Source organism: Triturus cristatus, chromosome 7 (genome assembly GCF_964204655.1).
Source record: "Triturus cristatus chromosome 7, aTriCri1.1, whole genome shotgun sequence".
Classification (NCBI taxonomy): domain Eukaryota; kingdom Metazoa; phylum Chordata; class Amphibia; order Caudata; family Salamandridae; genus Triturus; species Triturus cristatus.
This window is the reverse complement of record NC_140590.1, coordinates 606,422,633-606,444,819: the sequence shown is the minus strand read 5'-3', so window position 1 is coordinate 606,444,819 and position 22,187 is coordinate 606,422,633. Positions and strand designations below refer to the sequence as shown.

Genomic DNA, 22,187 nt, shown 5'->3' with positions numbered 1-22,187 from the left:
CAATGGAAAAGTGGTTGTTTATGACTAAACAGCGGTAACATCTTAATTTGGTGGGTGGAACCTCCGGCAATATGTTGGTTGGTATCCATCCCACAATGATGGTGGTCAGATGCTTGTCTGATCGCAATTGTAATTAGTCCCTAAGACCCTGGTGGACGACTCTTTTCTCAAACAGGTGTATGGAGTAAATTAGTCCATCACCCTTGCAGAGGAATCATCTGACAGATTTTGAAATATCCACCAAGCAGAGTGTCATTTCTTAAAGCATTGCCATGAACCACCATCATAGCGGTTCCTGTTAATGCTTTTTAAAGGTTTGGTGCAGGGCCCCGTTAACATAACGGAGCCTTGTATCAAACTGTTTTCTTTCTTTTTTTTTTCAAAAAGAAAATCCTGAAGCGGGATTTACTTTTTGAAAATAAAAGAGATAATGCCTGCCCCCTTTGTCATGGGAGTTGGCTGTATACTAATCGACCCTAATTGGGCAGACAAACATATAGCCAATTCTCCGATGGTCTTTACGCTATCAGGCCATCAAAGAAGTTTGGCCACAGCCGTGACAGAGTAGTCACTGCTGTGGCTAATCTATGGCCCACCCACATTTAAATTGGGTGGGCAGACCAATACGTTGGCAGGAAAGGAACATTGTGGGTGCTGCAATAGAGTCCCCTCTCTGACAACATTTAAATTACACCCTAAATCAAAAGTAAAAAATCTCGACTGAGCAGATCTGCAAAAAGTGCCCACCCGACCTTGTTGAGTGGCTATCCGACATTGAAAGAGCTTTGGCAGATACAGTCTATAGCCTTATCCCACTAAAAGATTTTGACGTCCATTTCAGAAGGTGAAATCTTTGACCGGTACAAATCAGCTTGGTGCATCCTACCAGCACTACATCGTGGTAGGCTTTTCATGGACTCAAAAAGCGAGAGGGTCAGCTGACCACAATGTACCGGACCCTGCAGGAGGTTAGACCCCAAGTCTAGAAACCTGCTCCAAGGTCCAGAGGGTTTTAGGAGGGACTTGGAGTAGCTTTCCAAACAGTTAGAGAAAAGTGGAAAGTAGTAATTTTTTCCCCCTGGAGTACTGGAGCAAATCACTATGGCTTGAGAAGGGAATATGCATTATCTGCTGGCAAGAAACCAAGTTATTCCCATTTTGGGTTTTTTGCTGCACTAAGAAGTAGTTCAACTGGAACTCACAGTAATGGTGTCCAGCCTTTTAGAGTTCTCCCTGGCTACACCGTCATGCCTTGCCCCACTAGTAGAATTTCAGAAACAAAAAAAGTGTAAAACACTGGACCAGGGCGAGGCAGCAAATCTATCCCAGTAGCGGAATAACCTCAGCAGCTACAAATCCAGATTTAGTTTTTGGCACCAAATACAGCGGCTTTAGTAGGACTTGGCCATGACAAATTTAAGGGGTCCTCTACTCCATGGCAGTTGGCCTGAAATCACAAATATGTTCCGGTAAACCATGAACTGATATTTTCCATTGGTGGTTTACTATTTTTAGACATGATTTGCCTTAAAAATAATATAACCCATATCTCTGGCTTCTCTTATCTGATTGTGACTGTTTTGTGTATTTTTGATTACTAAATCATTCTCTAGTTGTCTAGCATGGTTTGGAAATTTTATTTTGCTGTCTTCTTAACTTATCACAAGGTTCATTTGGGACATGCCTGCTGCTTATGTCTCATATAAAGTGGTTGAAGATTTCATTCAGAGCTATGTTGAGACCAAACCAAGGATTGTTGATAACTACTTTCTGACAACATAAAATTCAAAGCTTCAATGTCATTTTATTTCTGTTTGTATCGGTTAAACAATAAATAACAACATTAAATTACAAAAAAGTAAAGGATATTCACATGATTCAAAATAAAACAGGATAATATGCAGCGATTCACAAAACTATGATGCATAGTGTAGATTTAGAACCATAATATTCTGAGAAGAAAATTTGCCAGATTAGAGTTGTACTTGAGCTAGCACATCCCTAAACAATGTTTTTCTCTTCATGGGAAAAGGTTTTCCCTTCACCCCTCAAGAATGTTCATGTGTTTCTCTATTCTTCCAAACCAATTTAAAGACTGCAGTAACAAAGGGCAAATAGGGAAATGACAGTAGAATTAGAACATTAGATATGCAACTGGAGTGTGAAACTAAATGACCCCACTGCTGCAGGAAAAACTGTTTGAAGACAGTGTTTTAAAAAGAATGAATCATCTAGAGCAGCAGAGGGTGCACCGTCTGGCTCCAGGGTGGATGTGGGGGAAGGGTTTTTATGAGAAATGAAAGAGGGTAAGGCACAACCCAACCTGTGATCATAGACTGCGGTACATGACCAGCGATTCTACTCAACTGGTTTGGGTGGTACAGGAGCTGCTTACCATATATATCATAAAAACACTCACAGAAAGTATTATCTCACTCATGATAAATTAATATTGTCTATGAAAACCTCAAAATTACAGTAGAAAACAGTAATGACAACATCGTAGATATAATGCACAACCGAAAAACCACTGAAAATCTCCAATTATAGTAATCAGCTCAATCTATAACATATATCCTTGCCATGCTCTGCTCAGAACCTAACACATGACATCAATGATAAGATCTCAAATTATATCAACAATGATATGGACAATTACTTATGTTTGATTCAAGTGTATGCTTGAGAAAATTTCACAAGAAATGGTTGAAGGGGGAGGAGCCAAGATGGCGACCGGGACGGCAGCGTAGATTCCCGGCTCCGTGAACCTCCGCATCCCGCACGGATATCCTGCATGAGATCCTCATTCTGCGCTACGAGATCGTGTTCGTAAACGAAAGTGGCAACCGATCGTGTGACTCCGAGGTCTCTGACTGCCGTACAACCGGAGACATCAGCGGTTGAACTTTGAGGCCCGTGCGGTCCCGAAGCCGGGACCTCGAGTGGACGCCTTGGCCGGGAGGCAGTTGAACAACAGCGGCCTGTGGTGACTGGGTGGAGTCGGTCCACCGGAGTGGAGCTCCCCTCGGCCTGCATTTCGCTGCGGCCGCTCCCCCCTGCTGAACGTTGCGGACTGAGGACATGCCCGGGTGTGCAATTCTTGGATTCCGTGGCGTTTGCCCCTGCCTTTGACGGTGAGCTGCCCGGACGCCGTCCCTGGCTCGCCCTGATCCTTGCGGGCTGCTCCCGGCTTTTCGCGGGAGCTGGTCCGTGGCAGAGACGACTGTTGCCCGTGACCGCGCAACGGCTGAATCTGTGCCTGCCCCAGGATCCCTGTCTTCAGCGACGTGGACCTTGAGGAGTTGTTCCCGGGGTCCTGGCCCCACTACGAGTCGGGCCTTCCCAGCGGCCATTTTGTCGCGATGCAGCCTACCATCCTGTCCGCTGGGACGCAACGAGACTGGGGGTGTGTGACTTTCGGGAGTGTGGCGGAGCGATCGGAGGGAGCTGCTCTGGGATACGGCAACCTCCTGGAGGCCCTTGGTGCCCTTCATTCCTCCTTGGCTCATGGCGCCGGGGTCCTGGAGGGGAAGCTAGATGGTGTGGTAACAGCGTTGGGACAGTGGCGGCATGCTGGTCCACAGGTACACAGTGGCTTTCCACACTGCACACAAGAGGAAGATGTTGCGGCCCCCCCCCGCGATTAGTGTACAGCCGGACACTCCGGACAAAATGCTGCCGTGTGGTCGGCTAACTGTGGACTTGATTTGTTCCGGAGGTATCGGACCTGAGCGGAAGATGGTGGCCTTGTCCCGTGCGCGGTCTCCGGCGGCCCAGGGACAATTCCAGCAACGTGTGTCTCATTTGGCTGATTCAACCTGTCTGGACCTTGTGTGCAGTGCAGACCCTGGGGCGGCACTGGAAAAGACGCCCCTCCATGAAGTGGTCTGTGCGGATGCTCAGAGACTTCCACCCCACCTGTGTGCGGCGCTTCCCGACTGTTTTTGGACACTCCTGTACCTTGGGACATCGGACATGGTGCTGGGTCGAGGGACAGGCATGGGCAGAATCGCAAAAAGCGGTCAAGGCTGAGGCTGATTCTTCGGGGGTGGTTACCTAGTAGACAGGCGGACTCATGGTTGCGCGCTCTCGTAGTTATTTGCATAGTTGGTGTATAATGCTCCCCATTCTCTCCCCCCCCCCCTTTTTTTTGATATGGTCGACTTGGTGCTGCTAATCGTTTGCTGGGGGGAGACTTCACCGCGCGGGAGGGAGAAGCCGGGGGTATGTTTTTAAGGCCCTCCTCCAGTTTATTATATTCTTTCCGCCCCCCCGTCTGGGGGGGCTCTTTCTCACTCTCTTTTTTCCCTGTCTCTTCTATATTTCGGGTCTAGTTCCAGGGCGACAGGCACACTGCTGGGGGGTGGGGCCATACTCATTCGCAGAGGTGCAGGGTGGGGGGATGGGGGAGGGGACTCTTTAGTCTTTATCTCTTTTTCCATGGCCTCCGTTTTCTTCACTATTTCTTTTTTGCTTTCTTTTTCTGGGATCAGTGCGATACACCACCCTGATTGTGAATCGTTTGCTCTTTATGTGTGCCACAGTTTCCGGGGGGTTCGCTGGGCTTTAGGTACGGGGACCTGTAGGCGCAACTATCTTTGATACTTCTCCTCATCCGTACTTTCCCGCGCCTGCGCCATTGATTTAATGTAGTGCTGCTTATTGTTTACGTCTCTTATCCTTGCCCCTTCTCGCTGTTGGGAAATTGTTTGGCACTTGATCCTATTGTTTTGTCTTATCATAAAATGAAAAACCCTTTCTCTCCTGGTGTCCTACCTGCGCGGCTCATTGGCCGGACTATATTGGATTGAAGACTTTGCTCTCCGAGGTGCCGCCTGTGTTGACATTTGCTATTATTATCCTGGTTACTTAGCGGCCGGCCCCGGGGGGTTGTAGGCCCATACGTGTAAATGATTGAAACATCAATAAAGGTTTTTCAACAAAAAAAAAAAAAAAAAAAAAAAAAAGAAATGGTTGAAGGCGACGCTCTGTTCCTACGAGGAACTGAACCTGCCCTGTTTGGTGTAAAACCACTAATATGACATACTCAAAATGACTATATCGTAGATCCCACTGTGCATGCCCTCGGACTATGCTCAGTGGGGGATATATGAAAGATGTTTTTGGCCACACTCTGGACACAAAGCCCTATGTCTTCCAAAAGCAACTGTGCACAATCTTGGACCATTCCAACTTTGTTGGGGTGTAAAATATACAGGGAAGTCCAGTAGGCCCTTGAGTAATGTGAAATGTTGAACTCTGAACTCGTCATTTTCTGAATGTGCTCCTTAAAATGTTCAATTGGATTCCCCCAGAAATGTAAGCGCTGTCCTACATTCCAGTGTTTAAAAAGACAACTTAAAGTCTTCCTACTCAGTAGGCTGCTTCCCAACCACACCGCTCCTCATAATGATCTCGTAATCAAAAATAAACAAAACAGTCACAATCAGATAAGAGAAGCCAGGGATATAGGTTATATTATTTTTAAGGCAAAACATGCCTAGAAATATTAAAAACCACCAATGAAAAATATCAGTTCATGGTTTACCAGAACATATTTGTGATTTCGGGCCAACTGTTATGGAGTAGAGGTAACTAACCCCAGTTAAAGTTAACTTTATAGAAGTATATGTTTTCAACCAGGGCAAATTTGTGAATTGATTGGATTAACACAGCCCCACTAGTTATGGCCTAGAGTCAATGACTTGGATTAACTGCCACCAATACCACACATAACTGGCACCCTAATAATCATGAAAATGGAGTTGGTGCTCCTAGAGTGTGTATTATGCCGATATTTAAATCCACTCCTCTGCTTGACTTGTTATTCTGTTGCTGTGTTATGTAAAGCACTATGATGCTCTCTGGCTTAGTACATGCTATATACAAATATGAATACAAAATGCAAAGGGAATGAATGAGAGGACAGCAAAAGAAATAGTTGAGCACATGCTCTACCTCTAATGAACTGAACATGATCCTATGCTATGGGTATGCAATGCTGGGAGCGAAGGATGTAAGGTCAGTGAAAAAATACCTCAAATCGTGACATGACAGAACTAATAGAGCAACTTCTTCAGCCAGACCGAGTGAGGCCTGTGTGCAAGGTTTACACACCTTGCAACCACTCCCTGTTCCTCTCAAACATGCTTAACTCATAGGGGCAAACGTGAAAAATATGGGGAAAATTCTCCAGCGAACATCTGTCCTACTTTTTTCATTAACCCCCTAAATTTCGAATCCACACAACTAGACTGAGCATTTCCTTCTGTGGTGCAATGTAGGTACCTGTGCAGGGCGTGGCCATTTGCTACTCCCTACTCTGTGCTCAAGTGCCCCAAATCCTTGATCACTACTGACGTCATGGGGGATCATATCAGTGCTTTTATCAATTAGGTTATATGAGATGCTATCATTTACGTTATTGATGATGTCATATGAGATATGGAGCAGCTTACTACAACTGAAGAATTCCAATATTTGTGCATGTAAATAGTCATTTTAAGTGCAGGTTTGAACGATGTTTGCATTCATAGAGCTTGACAGACATTGATCACAGTGATCAAAATGGATCACAAATAAAAGCGAGATCTACATTTCATGCACTTCACTTGATCCAATCCTAAACTTCAAACTTTATCCGTGTGTGAAGAAAAACACTTATTATTCATTACTGACCTTTTTAAAGTTTTCACAAACTTATTTGAAGAATGGAAAAGATGCTTTAAGCTCCTTGAAACTGATTGTTTGCGGCTGGGATTCTGAAATTTAGTGTTTTCTGAAATGTAAAATAAAACATGTATCTGTTACCAGGAAAATCAATGCAAATTATGCTGTATATTTTATTTGATGTGAAAAAAAAATGTTTCATAAAAAGCTAACAACCTGTTTTTGTATTTTTGCAGCAATCAATAAGGTATCCAACTTCATATGGAATGTGTGAGCCAACACAGATATACATGTATGAATACAATCTGAAAACTGAAAAATGATTCAGCACCCAATCCGCTAAGCACAGCATCGGATATGTTGGTGCAAGTTCACATAATGGTGAGCAACGATGACTTGCAAATGCTGACCCATGCGTAGTCAGGGTTGAACCACAAGCCCCAGCTTTCCCCATCCCCATCCCCACCTCTACAGACTATTCACAGACAAAGGAGGAACATTTCGACATTTCCTGACAACAGCCTGTAGTTTTCCCAGACCAAATTTACAACTTTCCTCATTGCTTTGTGGTGAAGAGGGTCCCAGTAAACAAGACTCCAACGTTTGTCTTGCTGTCAATAAGCATGGAAAAGAAGGAAGAAAATAGAACCGCAGCAGCGGTAGAATATACAGACACATCAGTGGAAGGAGAGAGACAGAAAAACGTGAGAGTACTTAATGCAGTTTAGGGAGAGGGAGAGAGGGGTGTGTAAGAGACAAAGAAATAAAGAGATAGAGGAGACAACCAAGTGAGAGGGTGGTACAGATGAGGAGGGGTTCTAAGGCATCCAGCAGCTGAGATAGGCAGAGAGGAAACACAAAAAAGGGAAGACAGGTAAAAGAGAAAGGGTTATAAAAAGTCAGACAGTGAAGGTTAGAAAGAGGTAGATGATGGAGAGATGATGGGAGACAGCAAGCGAGACAGGTAAGAAAGAGAGCTGGCTGAGTATGAGGAGGCAGAGGGAAATGAGAAAAGCCAAACACAGGTGAGAAAGAGGCCCCTGAGAGAGGGATGAAGGGGAGGTGGGTGGGAGGTAAATAATGGTTAAGAGGCAGGCCTTAAAGTAGCTGAGAGAGAAAATGGGAAGACTGGTGAGAGAGGGAAGTGACACAGTGATAGACAGGTACGAAGAAACAACTAGGAGAGAAAGAGAAGTGGCAATGAAAAAGGGAGGAGAGAAATGAGAGACAAACGTGAGAATGATGAGAGACGAAAAAAACGTATCTTGACCTCACTTCTCCAGATCATAAGCTCCTATCAGCCTTTGGTCGCATTTCTGAAAAGGTCGCTGACCTTTTACACTTACCTTCTACAACTCCCCCCGTTATTGCTCCGAAGTGGTTTGACACTAGATGTTAAAGGGCTTTATGCAATTTAAAAAGTGCTCTCATAACATACCCCAGAGATAATGTGCAAGTATCAATTTGTCGGCGCAATTACGAGGATGAATTGTAGAGAAGGAAAGGGACCCTGAGAGCTATAGCGTGGGAATACCTGGTACATGAGTGTTCCGAGAGAAATAGCTCGACCTTTTGTCGCATTATTAACCAGCCTTGTTTCGCCCAGGAGAATGCCCCCATGTTGTGTCATCATATAGCGGCACGCAACTGCGTCATCCACTTTGAGGGCATTTATAATTGTGCAGGTTACCCGGCTACAGCGGTGCAGGGAGGACTCGTGCAGGGACGATCTAACCTTGTTTTTTTCCCTGGAAGAGACGATACTGGGCATTAAGTGTCTTACAAGGTAAATAGCTCCAGTACCTGACGGTATCCCACCCGATCTATATGTCAGCAACATAGACTTCTGGGCCCCGTTGCTGACCATGATCCTTAATGCCGTGGTAAGGGAGGGACCACCACCACCTCTTTGTCATCAGCCATTATAGTGCCCATTTTTAAAGAGGGAAATAAAGAAACCCACAATCATATAAGCCTATATCACTTATAGATTTGATTGCTAAGGTATTGGGGTGGATGATATTAGATGGACTCAGAAGCTGGGCAGATGAAAATAACATCATCTCAGATTCCCAATATGGTTTTCAGCTGGGCAAATCTACTGTATGAATCTTCATACGGTGATTAACAAATACTAATATTGCCCACTCTGAATCAGTCCAACTGGCCTTTATGGACCTCACAGCCGTGCTTGATCGTGTTAACCGTAATAAGTTGTGGAAAATTCTTTTGGGGCTTGTGGTGGACCCTATATAGTTTTCTTTTTTGAAGACCTTCACACAAATACCACCGTAACAGTTAGATACACAAACTACTCTGCCTGTACTAACAGCTTTAAAATGAGTTAGGAGTTCCAATAAGGGTGTATCCTCACCCTTTTTTTTTCTTCCTTGATGTAAATGGGTTGAAACAAGATTTAATTGCAGCTAATGCATATTTTCTACTTATATGCTTGCGCTACCTCCCTGTACTTCTTTATGCTAACAAAGCCGTCTCGATAGCGAGGATGGTGAACGGTCTGCAAATTCGTTTGAATTCATCCGACTCCTTTCTGGGTGAGTGAATTAGATCTGGCTGTTAACCTCTCCAAATCATATATAATGCTGGTGGGGCCCCAGACTGGTAGAACATAGACTCCTACCATGAATCACCACATAATAGCAAAAGTCAAGAGTTTCGCCTTTTTGGTGCTGTTATTTGACACCAAATTGAGATGGAAACCTCTGATCACCACCAAGAAGCAGGAGTTTAGGAAGTCTATTGGTGATATTTTGTAGTTTCGAATCAAGGCTGGGTAGTAGACCGCTAAAGGCCTTAGTTAAGATCTATCAGGCCAAGTGTGTCTCAAAGCTTTGTATGGGAGTGACATATGGGGCTTTCTTGACACTTATGAGCTCCAGACTGAGGAAAATGATTTCCTCAGGTGCATTTATGTGTCATCCAAAACACGTCGACCTTCTGTGTGCACCAAGAATTAGGCGTTAAGTAGTAGTTTATTTCGATCAATAACATGATCATTCATAATAAAAACACCTCATTATAAAACATTCCATTAGATATATACATTCATAAAACACCCATCACATTCAATAACATAAATGAAAAAAACTACATCTCTTCACTTTTATAAGTACAGAGTTTGGTTTAGATAGAAATCTATCAGTTCTTTAAAACCTATATTATGGGTTTAATAACGGCCAAAGGATTTATCTCTAATCAACAGTCAGAGGAGCCTAACTTCTTCCTTTACCGGTAAAGATCCCTGATTCATAGCCTGTGTTCTAACCGGATCTATATCTTCTCCACCATGCATAGAGCAAATATCTAGATAGTGTGAAGACAAACCACCTAGTAGTGTCAGATGTAAAGACACGTAATGCTTCTTTAGGACGGGAGAAGGACAACACACGACAATCTGGAATAATCCAGGTTTCTCTCAATTTCGCATAAAACGGGCAGAAAAATAAAAAGTGCTCTTCAGTTTCAGGGCTAACATTACATAGGGGGCAAAGCAGTATTACAGAAGCGTTCTTCCAGTTGCTTCTCAATGCATTTAGTGGAAGAGCCCCAGTTTTAATCTGTATATAAAGTGCACATGCTTGGAGGGGGGGGGGGGGGTCAATTTCATCCATGTAAGATTCAAGCTTAAAACAGCTTTTAATATCACGAAAAGAAATTGTTAGAGAGCCGGTGGTCCTGGTTCCGGAGCGAACGTTTGCGCTCTATAAATACCTATCCAAATATCCAAATATCCAAATGAGGAATCAATAAGTTCCAAAAATATCTTTTTGAAAAGAGACTCTATTTTTTTGTGATAGTTTTCGGATCTTCCCACATAAAACCCAGTCTCAATTTATAAAGCCAGATCTTTACTTTTTTGAACCATACCTAGCGCCCGGTACGACTATGATAGGTTAGTAACTCCTCCGTAGTCTCCTTGACAGGAATCTGCATCTTGCTGGTCCAAATTCTGATCCAGAACAGAAGCACCTTCAGCACAGCAGAATGGATAATAGACCTTAAGCCAAGGTCTAAACAGAGGGGTAGTAGTGCCGTATTCCTTGGAAGGTTTAAGGCTACTCATAAAAAAAAAATCTGATACTTCTAGTTGGTTCAATTTTTCCATCCCCCACTTTTCTACCCCATATAAAGCTGCGCCCTTTCCCTTTGCCCGATGTATTTCTAAAATTGGCGAGATTGGATGGAAAGGGGAGCTTTCGGCTTTCTTAATTATAGCAAAATCTACATGTTGCAGAGAGAGTATGCTGTTTTGTATTTGGGAAATCCAAGACATATTCTCCCAGGTAGTCAAAAACCTTTACCTGATCTAACCTTTGGGAGCCTAACCTCAGTTTATTCTTTGTAGACTTATACGGATAAATACCATGAACTTAGTATTTGAACAGTTTATTTCTAAATCTCTTTGTTTGCAGGCGGTTGGAAACTTAGTTAATACCTTCTGAATCCCTGCAGGGGTTTTGGAGATGAGCAGCGTATCATCTGCAAAAAGAAGACAGGGATTTGTTTGCCTACCAGTTTTGGGGGATCCCCTCCACAATCATGGAGATCTTTAATCAGCCCGTTCATATATAAGGTGAAAAAGGTTGGTGCTGGGACATAGCCTTGGCGTACCCCTTTTAATACCAGGATATTTTTTGTTAGGCCACCATCTATATTCCATCTGACATTTGCATAATTTCCAGTATGCAACTGAACTAAAAGTTGGAGAAACCCCCCCGGGAGACCAAGATCACTTAAGGCAGCCCACAGCTTAGCACGATCTACTGAGTCAAACACAGTTTTTAAGTCGACAAATACGGCATACAGATGGCCCTTCAGAATAATTACGTACTTCCAAATTAATAGTAAAAACTGAAACACCTGATCTAGGGTACTCGTAGAGCGTCTAAAACCAGCTTGTAAGTGAGAAAGTATACAAGAATCCTCCATCCAGCCTTGGAGATGCGTTAGTATCATTTTACTGAATATTTTTTGGGATACATCTATAAGGCTGATGGGCCTATATTTTCCCAGGTCTCCTTTGTTGCCCTTTTTAAAAATGGGAAGAATTTTAGCTCCTTTCTATGAGTCAGGAATATCCCCACCACGTGTGATGGCTGAATATACTGAATGGAGTATCGGACCCCATATATTAGATTCTGAGCGATATAAATCCCCAGGTATCCTGTCTAATCATGGGGCCTTTCCTGACTGTAGGGATGATATTGCGTTAATAGTCTCCTCTAATGTGAAGTGAACTTCTTCCATACAGTACACTATGAGGGGGTTCCTATTTGGCACAGCTATAGCCTCCTCAAGCAAGGGCACTTTCCCTGAAAACTAGCTCCAAAAGTGCTCTTCCCTTACTTTTGGCTGTATATAAAAACCTTTTTCGCTAACTGGCTGTTTAAGGCCTTTAGATAAAAAGTGCCAAAAAGTCTGTGAGTCCTTTAATCTTGACGCCTCAACCAGAATGCGCCAGTTTTCTTCATCCCACGCCCTTTTGGATTTGCACTGTATTCTCTTATAGGCTCTTCTAGAGTCGATGGTTTTGTCCCCTTTTCCTTTCTTAACTGCCCTGGATAATGCTAATTTTTTATGTTTGCAATCTTCATTATACCATGGAGCAACTTTAGCAGTGGATATTTTATAGTTACACTGTTTCATTACAATAGCCTTTATTTTGGAGGCTAGATGTAAAAAGGTAGGCAGATTAATGTCTTTGCTTGCCGCCTGATTTCCCAATATAATTATAGCCTCAGATACCTCTTTGTAAATTGACGATAAAAGCGTCTCATCAGAAATTACCTGTGGCTATTTTATTCTCCTTTTATTATTGGATGTAATGATAGGGACTGCTACGGTGCTTTTGTGATCTTGAGTAAGAATAATGCCTGATAGCTCCAAGAACAGTGCATTATGGTCACTGTCTTCTCTGTCCAGGACAGTCATATCATGAATATTGGACCATAAATCAAGATCTACCATGATAAAATCAACTCTACTCCTTATTCTGCCCATTTTAAAAGTAGTTTTAGCCCTTACATCGGAGGGAGTACGCCCGTTTCATGCACAAACCCCATTAGTAAGAGTAAAAGACACTGCTTGCTGACCAACCTTTGATATTCTTTTCAGTGCCGGTATTTGGAGTTTCTAATACCTCTGGCTTGCTCTTCCTCCTGTACTAGATCTTGAATATAATCAATAGGTTCATGAGTCGTATTAAAGTCACCGGCTACAACAAGATAATATCCTTTACATGAACTATCAAGTAAGACAGGGTTAGTAAAGGGTCCGAGTCCTTATGGGGACTACTGAACCAGTTATACAAATTTATAAACCTCAAATGCATATTCCCTTTTACTGAAATAAAATCAAGGCCTTCAATTTCCTGTTAATCAATGTTTAACGGTTTTATAGTACAACTCAATGATGACTTTACCCAGATTAATAATCTTCCAGCAGGTCTTGAGTGTCGGGTATCTATGCTATATGTACTATATCCCACCCTATCATACTGCTCGGTTGCCAAGGTCTTTTGCAGAAGACAGATATGGCTACTGTCCACAAAGCTGCCCCATTCCGGATCATTTATTTTTGATTTCATCCCTGCAATATTCCATGAAATAATATTCAGATACTGGCCATCAAAAGCTCTTACATACGACTGTGGGCCTTATATAGATTTTCTTCCTATGCATCCACCATGAGGTGCACACTGACCCTTAAGTGTGACTGGGTTCCCATTCACTCTAGTACTCGAGTTACTTATAGTTTATTCACTTCTAGGGCTATTAACGATAACCGCTTCATTATGGGGCAGTCGACTACTGCAGCTTACTTTAAGTCAATCGGGATTATCCACCCCAGACAGAGCCTGATATCTATTCCTGGTTTCTATTGGGAAATGATCCCTAGATGTCTGCGGAAAGGGGAGTGCATTCATTATCGTGCTGCTCCAATTTCCATTGGGTTTAAGATGCCTGTAAAAAAAAACAAGGGCATAATGCCGATCCTTTGAGTATGTTCGCTCCCTGATTTTCCTCGCCAACCTCTAATCAGTTTCCCAGCAAGGGCTGGTTCTACAGTTTATTACTACAACATTTCCACAGATAGACTTATACAAAGAACCAATCCAACTCACTCTTCTCACAAACAAGAGGTCACCATAATTAGTATTTGTGTAGTCAGGGTAGATTGATAGCCAATGGCAAACCTTATTTTTCAATTGGCTCGTATTTTCTTCTATATTGCTCTTCAATGGGGGGACATTTGTTAATATCGCGACATAAGGACAACATTCTGGTTGAAGATCCAATTTCCTCCCAGGTCGAGGAGGAACCAGAATTGGTGCTTCATGCATTGTCGCATTTGGCTGATTATTGCATGAAAAATCATTGAAACTACATGTGACCTGCGATGATTTGGGACAACTTTCCAAATTTACTCCCCCTTTTCGATATTTTGTCTGCCTCACATGTGTATCTTGGGATGTGCCCTCCAGGACTACATTAGCATTTACCCTAGTAGTGTTTACCTGAGCAGGTTGGGTAGTTTTACTACAAAGCCCATTTACCACATTAGGCGGTCTAACAGGTTCAGAGCACCCCTCCATAACCTCACAATCGGGCATTCTGGACCCTGCAGATCCAGTCCCACCCAATAGAGTTTTTCAATCTTTTTCAATTTCACCCACACTTTTTTCTAATTTGTCCATCCTCGCCAGTATTGGTGCAAGATTTTTAACAAGTAAATTATTGAGGTGCTTAATTAAAATCTCAATATCTTGCTCAGTTAGGGCTTTAGTCACTGACAAAGTAGGGGCCGGTCCTGGCATAGTTCTATTTTGGATGTCTATATTCCCCTCATGTAGCAGTCCCTTCGATTTATTTTTTGCTCTAGTACTGGTTCTTAATGGAGCATCCTGATTTTTTGTTTTCCTCTTCCTCTTGGCTGGCTGGTCTCTTATCGTAGGTGATAATGTGGTGGGTGGAGACAAATGGTCTGCGAGGATCACCTGATTGTATTCTGGCATTGTGCTAGCCAGTATTTCCTTTTCAACACCCTCTAACATTCTGGTCGGGATTTGGTCTAGGTTCGGAACAGCAAACAGACTTCCCTCCATGGATAATCTATGTTCTACCCCTAAAATGTCTTTGTCCAGGGCTCTAGCAGCATGCATCAAAAAACATTCAAATGTAGAGTTCTGGAGGGACCTCGGTGTACCCTCCTTTTCGCCCATTTGCTTCCGTTTGGCCATTTGGGAATCAAGTTCACCAACAATGTACTAATATATTGATCACCAAGTGTGAGAAAATTCAAGGACTTACTTGGCTGGGGTTTCTCGATGTTCTATAACATGTCTCTTGAATGGACTGATGTCGAGTGATGTTACCAGATGTTACCATATGAGGGAACCACAAGAGTGGGCCCAGCCTGGCCTCCTTCAGGCTCTGACGGGCGCAGACGGGTCCGCCCTTGGCCCGGGATTGCCCCGGGCACGCCCGTGCGCATCCCGCACCGCGGAAGCCCTGAGCGAGTTTTAAAGTGCCTCCTAGTGCGTCAGTGAGCTTGTGTGGCTCCTGGCATAAAGACAGCTGGGGGTTGAAGTCCCCGATGCAGGCAGGAAAGGCGGCAGCAGGGGCGGCCAAGGCGATGTGGCAATGAAGGGCTCCTGCAGCGGGAGCCCTGAGCGGGTTTTAAAGCGCCTCCTAGCACGTCTGTGAGCTTGCGCAGCTCCTGCCGCGAAGAGAGCTAGGGCTTGAAGTCCCCGATGCAGGCAGGAAAGGTGGAAGCAAGGACGGCCAAGGCGATGTGGCTATGAAGGGCATTAAGTATCTTCTTGACCAGATAGCCCTCTGCCCATTACTGAGTTGGATCAGGATCTGGTCCAAGGAAGAGTTTAATCGTAACCATCTAATTATTAAAGATTGTTTAGCACTTGATGGTGCCCCAAAAATACCCACCCTGGCTCAAGTAAATAAGGGAAGCTGTCATTAAATGGAGAGGGCAGAGTTACTTACCCAACCTCAGGGCATTTGCAGAGGGGTCTATAAATGGGTGAAGGACCACCTGTAGACAGGGAGATGATGCTTAGGGAAGAAAGAAGCAAAAAGAACAGATGATGAACTGAATGCTGAAAAAATCCAAACATTCACCCCCAGTCACAGATCTGGGTTTAATCCATTGGTTTTTGCTCACCACGGCACCCAAGTTTGAACCCAGTCATATGCAAATCAGTCTTGACTGTGAAACAGAGTTGATGAAACCCTCAGTTTGGAAATATGTTATGGTAACTACCTCTTTGGCCATGGGGACTTATCTAACCTTTGTGAAAAAATAATAGGCATAGATTCTTGCTGTAAGATTTAGATGTAATTTAATAAACCTAATTTTAGCCGCCCCTAGAAAGGTGTCATGACGCCAAAACATTGGGTCTGGCAGTTGCGACAATAGGTTCCCGCAGGATTCATTGCCGTTTATTATGTTTAATAAATGTTACGATGCCCCCAGGAGAACTTTCATTGTTCCCCTACTTAAGGGGAGAGGTTTTTCACAAGTTCACCCGACTCTTTTATATTTACAGATGTTAGTAGATGAGTTTATTCTCACAAATGTAGTACTTTTTTTAAGAGCTGCAGTCTGCACATGATGAATAATTATTTATGTTTTATAGCCCGGGAGTTTTTATTTTCTATCAAATGTAATATGTTATTGTTTTTATGGACTTCTGTATTTATACTTTCATGGCTTTGGAACATAAATTGAATAAAGAGAATTTGATAGAAAAAGGGAGAATGATGAGAGAGAAAAATGCAAAGAGATGTATACAGGTCAAGGGACAAGAGTAAGGTGAGAGACAAGCTGAGGGATAGAATGATTTATTTATTGAAACCGCATACATGCATGACTAATATCCAGGCTTCCCAAAAACACTAACTCTCTCTGAGATTTTTTGAAGGGAAAATTAACACCATCTACTTGAGCTTCCCACCTAGCACTGTACATCTAGAGATGGAATTCGAGTGGAATCAACCTCATCCTAATATTAATGCTAGCTTGTGTGACTTTGATCCCTGCTCAACGGAACAGGTAGTGAAGATACTAGCCCTTGCCAAATTAGGCTCCCTCTGTGATTCCTGCCGCCCCAGACTGTGACCAGTTTAGCCTGTCATCTGGCACGTTCCATAATTACATTGTTTAATCTTTCTCTGGGTTTGGCAAACATGCCAACTGAATATAATTGTGCCCAAGTATCTTCGCTTCTTAAAAAGCTCTCTCTAAACCCTAAAGTCTTATTGAAATATAGACTGGTCACTTTGCTCCCTTTGCTTGCAAATTCCCTAGAAAGCTATCTTAATAAACAATATGCTTTCTAGAAACCCATAACATTTTAGACTCTTCTCAAATCTGACTTTAGAGTACTACAAAGCACAGAGATGGCTCTTTTGGCAGTCACTGATAATATTTGCATCTCCAGTCATGTTAGTACACTTTGACCTGTCTGCGGATTTTCACACAGCCTCCCACTCTATTTTAATCCACAGATTACATGAAGCATGCATTCATGGCAGAGCGCTACATTGGCTTAGGGACTTCGATGACAATCGCACACAAAATGTTTGTCTCGGACAATCTAAATCATGAACGAAGCATATCAATTAAGCATACATGCCAATAGATCCAATTCAGGCGGGAGACAACCGATTTTTCAAGCCAAAAATGGCTTTATTTTAGCTGTCTCCCACCTGAAATTTAATTTTCTACAATAGAAGTCAATGGGGAATTTTCTTTCTCCCGATTTTTTATTTTAAATCTCCCACGTCCTTGTCCTAAAATGTTGGCATGTATGAATTAAGGGGGGCTCTCAGGATTCATGCAGACGTTTTTACCAATGGCAGACTCCCATGCTTCAGCGTGTGGGCAATGGGCATCGAGTTTTGCGCGTGTGTGGAATAACACTGTGACACTTTGTCGGTGACATCTTGGGTTGGGACTGCAATGAAATGAAACATGTGCAATGTAAACGTAATTCGCTACATCTTTGGTCGCCATTTTGTTTTGGGACAATCGTTGTTCCATGGTGTTCACACCTGTCTTTCTGCTTTTGGCTGTGGTGAGTGAGCCTTTTGGATTTTTCTGATACATTTTATGACGTGCGGGGAGTACCTGAGCTTGAACTTTGGAGTTAGTGGAACCGCAGTACATCAAGCAAAGCTAGAACCTGAGTTTGGATTTCATGTGTAAGTTTTACGAAACTTGACAAGCCCTGTAGGTGGCTTAGACTGGGCACATTGATGGTACTCAGGACTGATCAAAGAGAATGGTGCAGCAGTGAGCAATGTTAATAGATAAACAAAGAAGTGGAGTATTGTGGACTAATTGTTATTTTAGTTTATTCTGTTAGCTGGTTATTTTGATCAGTTCTTTTGGTCTGTTGTTTTGGATGTTTTTTTTTCACTGTTATTGTAGTAATGGCAGTTACTAGCATGTCTCAACCACCACAATGTTTACCTGAAGCACGGGAGCCTGTGTTGGCTTGGCTACAGTGGAAGAAATTATTTGATTCATATTTAGTGCCTATTAGTTGGGAGATATTCTCTGCATCTAGGAAGCAAGGAGCGTTGTTGTATAGCCATTGGATGGAAGGAAGGAAGATTTATGAAAATCTGAAAGAAATTAAAATTGGTAATGCAGAAGGAAAACCAAGGGATGTTTTTGAATTGTCTGTAAAAATATTGGAACTGCATTTTGGTATCCAGATAAATGTGGTCCTAGAAGGGCATACGTTTTTTGCATGCCAACGTGTTGGGATCTGTGTAGCATGTTTGAGGAACCTTGCCAGAACGTGAGACTTTGGAGAATTAACAGATTTGCACCAATAGTATTAAATTACAGGAGAAATTGTTAGCTAAATACCCTAACCTTAAGGAGGCAATTGCCATCATTGAAGGTATGGAACACACTGCCATGTAGGTCAAGGAAATTCGGAAGGAAGAGGCACACAAGGGTGGTGGTGTCTTAACTGGAAGATGGCAAATCGGAGAGTTTTGCCCAGGGGGCAAACCGGTGAGACTACGAACGTGAACTTTAATAAATTTAAATGTTATCTATGTAGTAGTGGGCAACACAAGACTAACAGTCCAGATTGTTATATGCAAAAAGTGCCATTTGCGGGAAAGAGGCAGTATTTATTTGCGAGAGCGTGTAGGAATGGTTCCGAATGGAAAAGTGAGAATGTGAAAGCACATCAAACTGAAGAATTGAAAGAGAGTGTGATTATCACTTATACATCGTTAATGTGATGTTTTAAATTATGATAATGCTAATTACAATAGAAACCTCATACTTGCCAGTATAATGTTGATATTTGTACAAAATGCTTTGATCGTTGATATTTTTGTAGCTTACTGTTGGACTTGAAAAACCAATATTTTGGTCTTCAATAGTTTGAAATTCATATGTTTGTGCCATAATGTTTTAAGGTCAATATTCTATGATCTTCCCAGCCTGGAAGTAGCTTTTTGGGGGAGATGGGGGGGTCACAGGCATCTTTAAAATATGTTTCCATACTAGGAAGGAAAATGTAGTGCTGATTAGACATCCATCCCTACTGACATTTGCAGACCTCACCACCTGCGTTCACATCCATTCATAGGGAGTGGCTAAATAGACCATGTGTCATTAATTTTTATGAGGTGAAAGCTTTTGCCACATCCCGTGACAATACATTTTTTGGTGCAACTTTTTTGTCAGTTCTATCACAAATGCAGCTCCATTCGCAAATTCACTTGTGTTCAATTTGCCTCATCTGATTTCTAAACAAGGCTCCGTAAACCAAGACTATAGTTCCTGTTCTGAGGATAAAAATGTCTGTCAGCACCAAAAACCATTTGTGGTAAAAATCTAAAATAGTTAAGGACAGACTTGTGGACAACCTTGTCCTCTCTAGCTCTACCAATCACAAAACGGTTCAGACCAGTACACAACAAATGACATATTCTGCAAGTAATTCCCTCAACTGTCCCACCAAATACGTGCCATAAAGTGTCTAGGATGGACTCCTCCTTGAACAGATATAGGTTATGGCAATGTTATTTACTAGAGCATGTCAGAACAGCTAGCACAGCCCTCTGCTTCTTCCTAGGCATTGTGTGTGTTTTCCTTGAAGCTTTGGGTTTGCATATGGTGTAAGCATTGTTGCTAGCAGCTGTGAAGTCCTGCAGTCATCCAGTCATGCAGTCAATATCGTGCTATCTAATTAGATCTGGTTTCATCATATCCCTTATATCAAATGTACCAAAAGTGAAAAAAGTAACCAAAAACCTGCTGCAGATTTTATCCTTTTCCGACCAAATTACAGGTAGAATTAAAATGTTAAAATATTTCTTTCATTTAGATTTGAATCTTGCAGCAAGCCTGTCAGGAGTCATTGCTGGTTTCTTAGCTGCACAATATTTTGATTTATTTGTCAGGAAAAATGTATTTCCTTATAACTGACGAAGATGAAAATGGTATGGTATACTTCACTTTATAATCTTGCTTCACAGCAGGCTAATCGTTTATATTTAACTAATCTCCACTGTCACCATTAGTCTCTGTTAGTCCATTTGTTTGATAGTGTGCGTTAGCGGGCCCATGCTCGGTGATCGCATGCGCAGGGGTTTCCGCAGTGCATAAAATAACTCAGCCCACGCTAGTATTGGGAGCTGGAAGTCCCGCCCCGAGCGGGCGCTTCCTTTTATTCAGCCCCCGATGTGGTGCTGCGGTCCAGTAGTGACTAGACTGCTAACTATTACATCCCTATCGAACTTGGTCATTGAAAACAAAACAGTTCAAACAGTTCAGACAGTTCAACTGACAGGCAAACGGGTGTTGGTACTTGCGTGGACCCCCAGGTGCAGTGGCCGGATGTCATCAGCAGGCAAAATCCCACAGGCGCTGGCTCGGACGAGGGTTCGGTCTCAGACTGTATCTCTGGGGGCAGCCACACAGCTGCGTGCTGTCGGGAGTCATGCCATCTGGAGTCGGACTGGATAGCGGCACGGTGTTGGTCTCCGTGGTCTCTTGCGCTTGGATAGCTGTGCCACCTGGTTGTTCATCGGAGGGCCTCCCGGGGTGTTCTGTTGGGACTTCCTTGAACCAAGAAACGTTTCAGGACACCTCCTCTCCTCCTCTTTGAGCGGTTACCATGGTTCCGTGGTTTGCGGTGACTGTCCAGGTCCCCGGTTCGTAGTTTGTCTTGAACTTCCCTCCAGGACGACGGTCCCGCAGGAGGACGGTAGCCCCTGTGTGGAGTGTTTTTGGTGTGGCACGGCGGCGGAGGCTTACTTGTTGGTTTCGGCGGGCTCTCCGGTATTGCGCGTTCTCGGCCTCGCAAGGGGGTGGTGACCACTGCGGGCAGGTGGGAAGCAGATCTCTTCTCGGGCCATGGAGCATCAGTACGCACGGGCTCCTCTAAGTGGTGCAGTGGAGGGGTGCTCCGGTATTCTCGCAAGAATTCATGGAGTCTCTTTTCCGAATCCACCTGTTCAACTACTGCTATGCGGAACATCTTGTTTAGCGTACGCATGAAGCGTTTGATATCACCATTGGCTTGTTGCCACTGAGGGGTTACTCGTCGGTGATGTGGCAAATTCGGTATCTTGAAATGGTGGCCCATTGTCGCTGCGTATCTCGTTAGGGAATCCAAACATAGCAAACACTTTTTCCAGGATTGGCCCCACGTGGTTGAAGGCAGTGGATGCGACTGGCTCTACTATGGGGTATTTCGAGAAGGCGTCCACGAGTACTATGTCTATGCTCACCTTGGACCAAGGGACGGTGCACGTGTCTTCATGATCACCAGAATCGGTCTCTCCGGGGCACTTGTCAGTTGGCACGACGGGCAGCGCTGGACGTATTCCTCTACCATCTTCTCTAGCTCTGGGAACCAAACCTTCTCCCTCATTTGTGCCTCCATTTTGGTTACTCCTTGATTCCCTCCGTGGGCTAAATGGGTCGCCCTGTATTTTAGGGCTTGCGGTATCACCAGCCTGGACCCTCTTAACAGGATCCCGTCACTTGTGGCACTGAGTTTGTTCCGTATCCGCCACATCTTCGTTAAGTGCTCACGCTCTTCTTGGCTCCAGGAGTTGGCTTGTCGCAGGTAGTTCGTCCACGACCCTTCTTGGACTGCTTGCAGGGTCCTGGCATACACTGCATCAGTGGCGGCTGCCTCTTTGACGTCGTCCAGGGTCATGTTCTGGGGGCAGGCAGCGATGGATACCATGTGGACATAATGTTCTGCGTCTTCTGTGCCGTCTTGTGCCTCTGGCGGAACGGGGTGTCTAGACAAGAAATCCACAGGGTTTTTGGCTCCAGGCCGGTATATCACCTCCATTTCGTATGGCTGCAGCTGGACCGCCCATTGCTCTATACGCGGAGGGGGTGGGGCGCCGTCCCTTTGAAGAGAGGAACGAGGGGCTGGTGGTTGGTGACCATGGTGAACGGTTGCCCTTTGAGGCATAAATGAAAAT

At 43.7% G+C, this 22,187-nt stretch overlaps 1 protein-coding gene across 1 annotated transcript in view; it reads right to left on the bottom strand.

Moving 5' to 3' along the window:
* Window positions 1-22,187, bottom strand: part of ANKFN1 (ankyrin repeat and fibronectin type III domain containing 1) — a 1,480,122-nt gene that overhangs the window by 586,819 nt on the left and 871,116 nt on the right. The window contains exon 9 of the mRNA XM_085614412.1: window positions 6,679-6,778. Within this exon, the coding sequence (XP_085470538.1) occupies window positions 6,679-6,778 (100 nt within the window). The remainder of the gene's footprint in view (window positions 1-6,678; window positions 6,779-22,187) is intronic.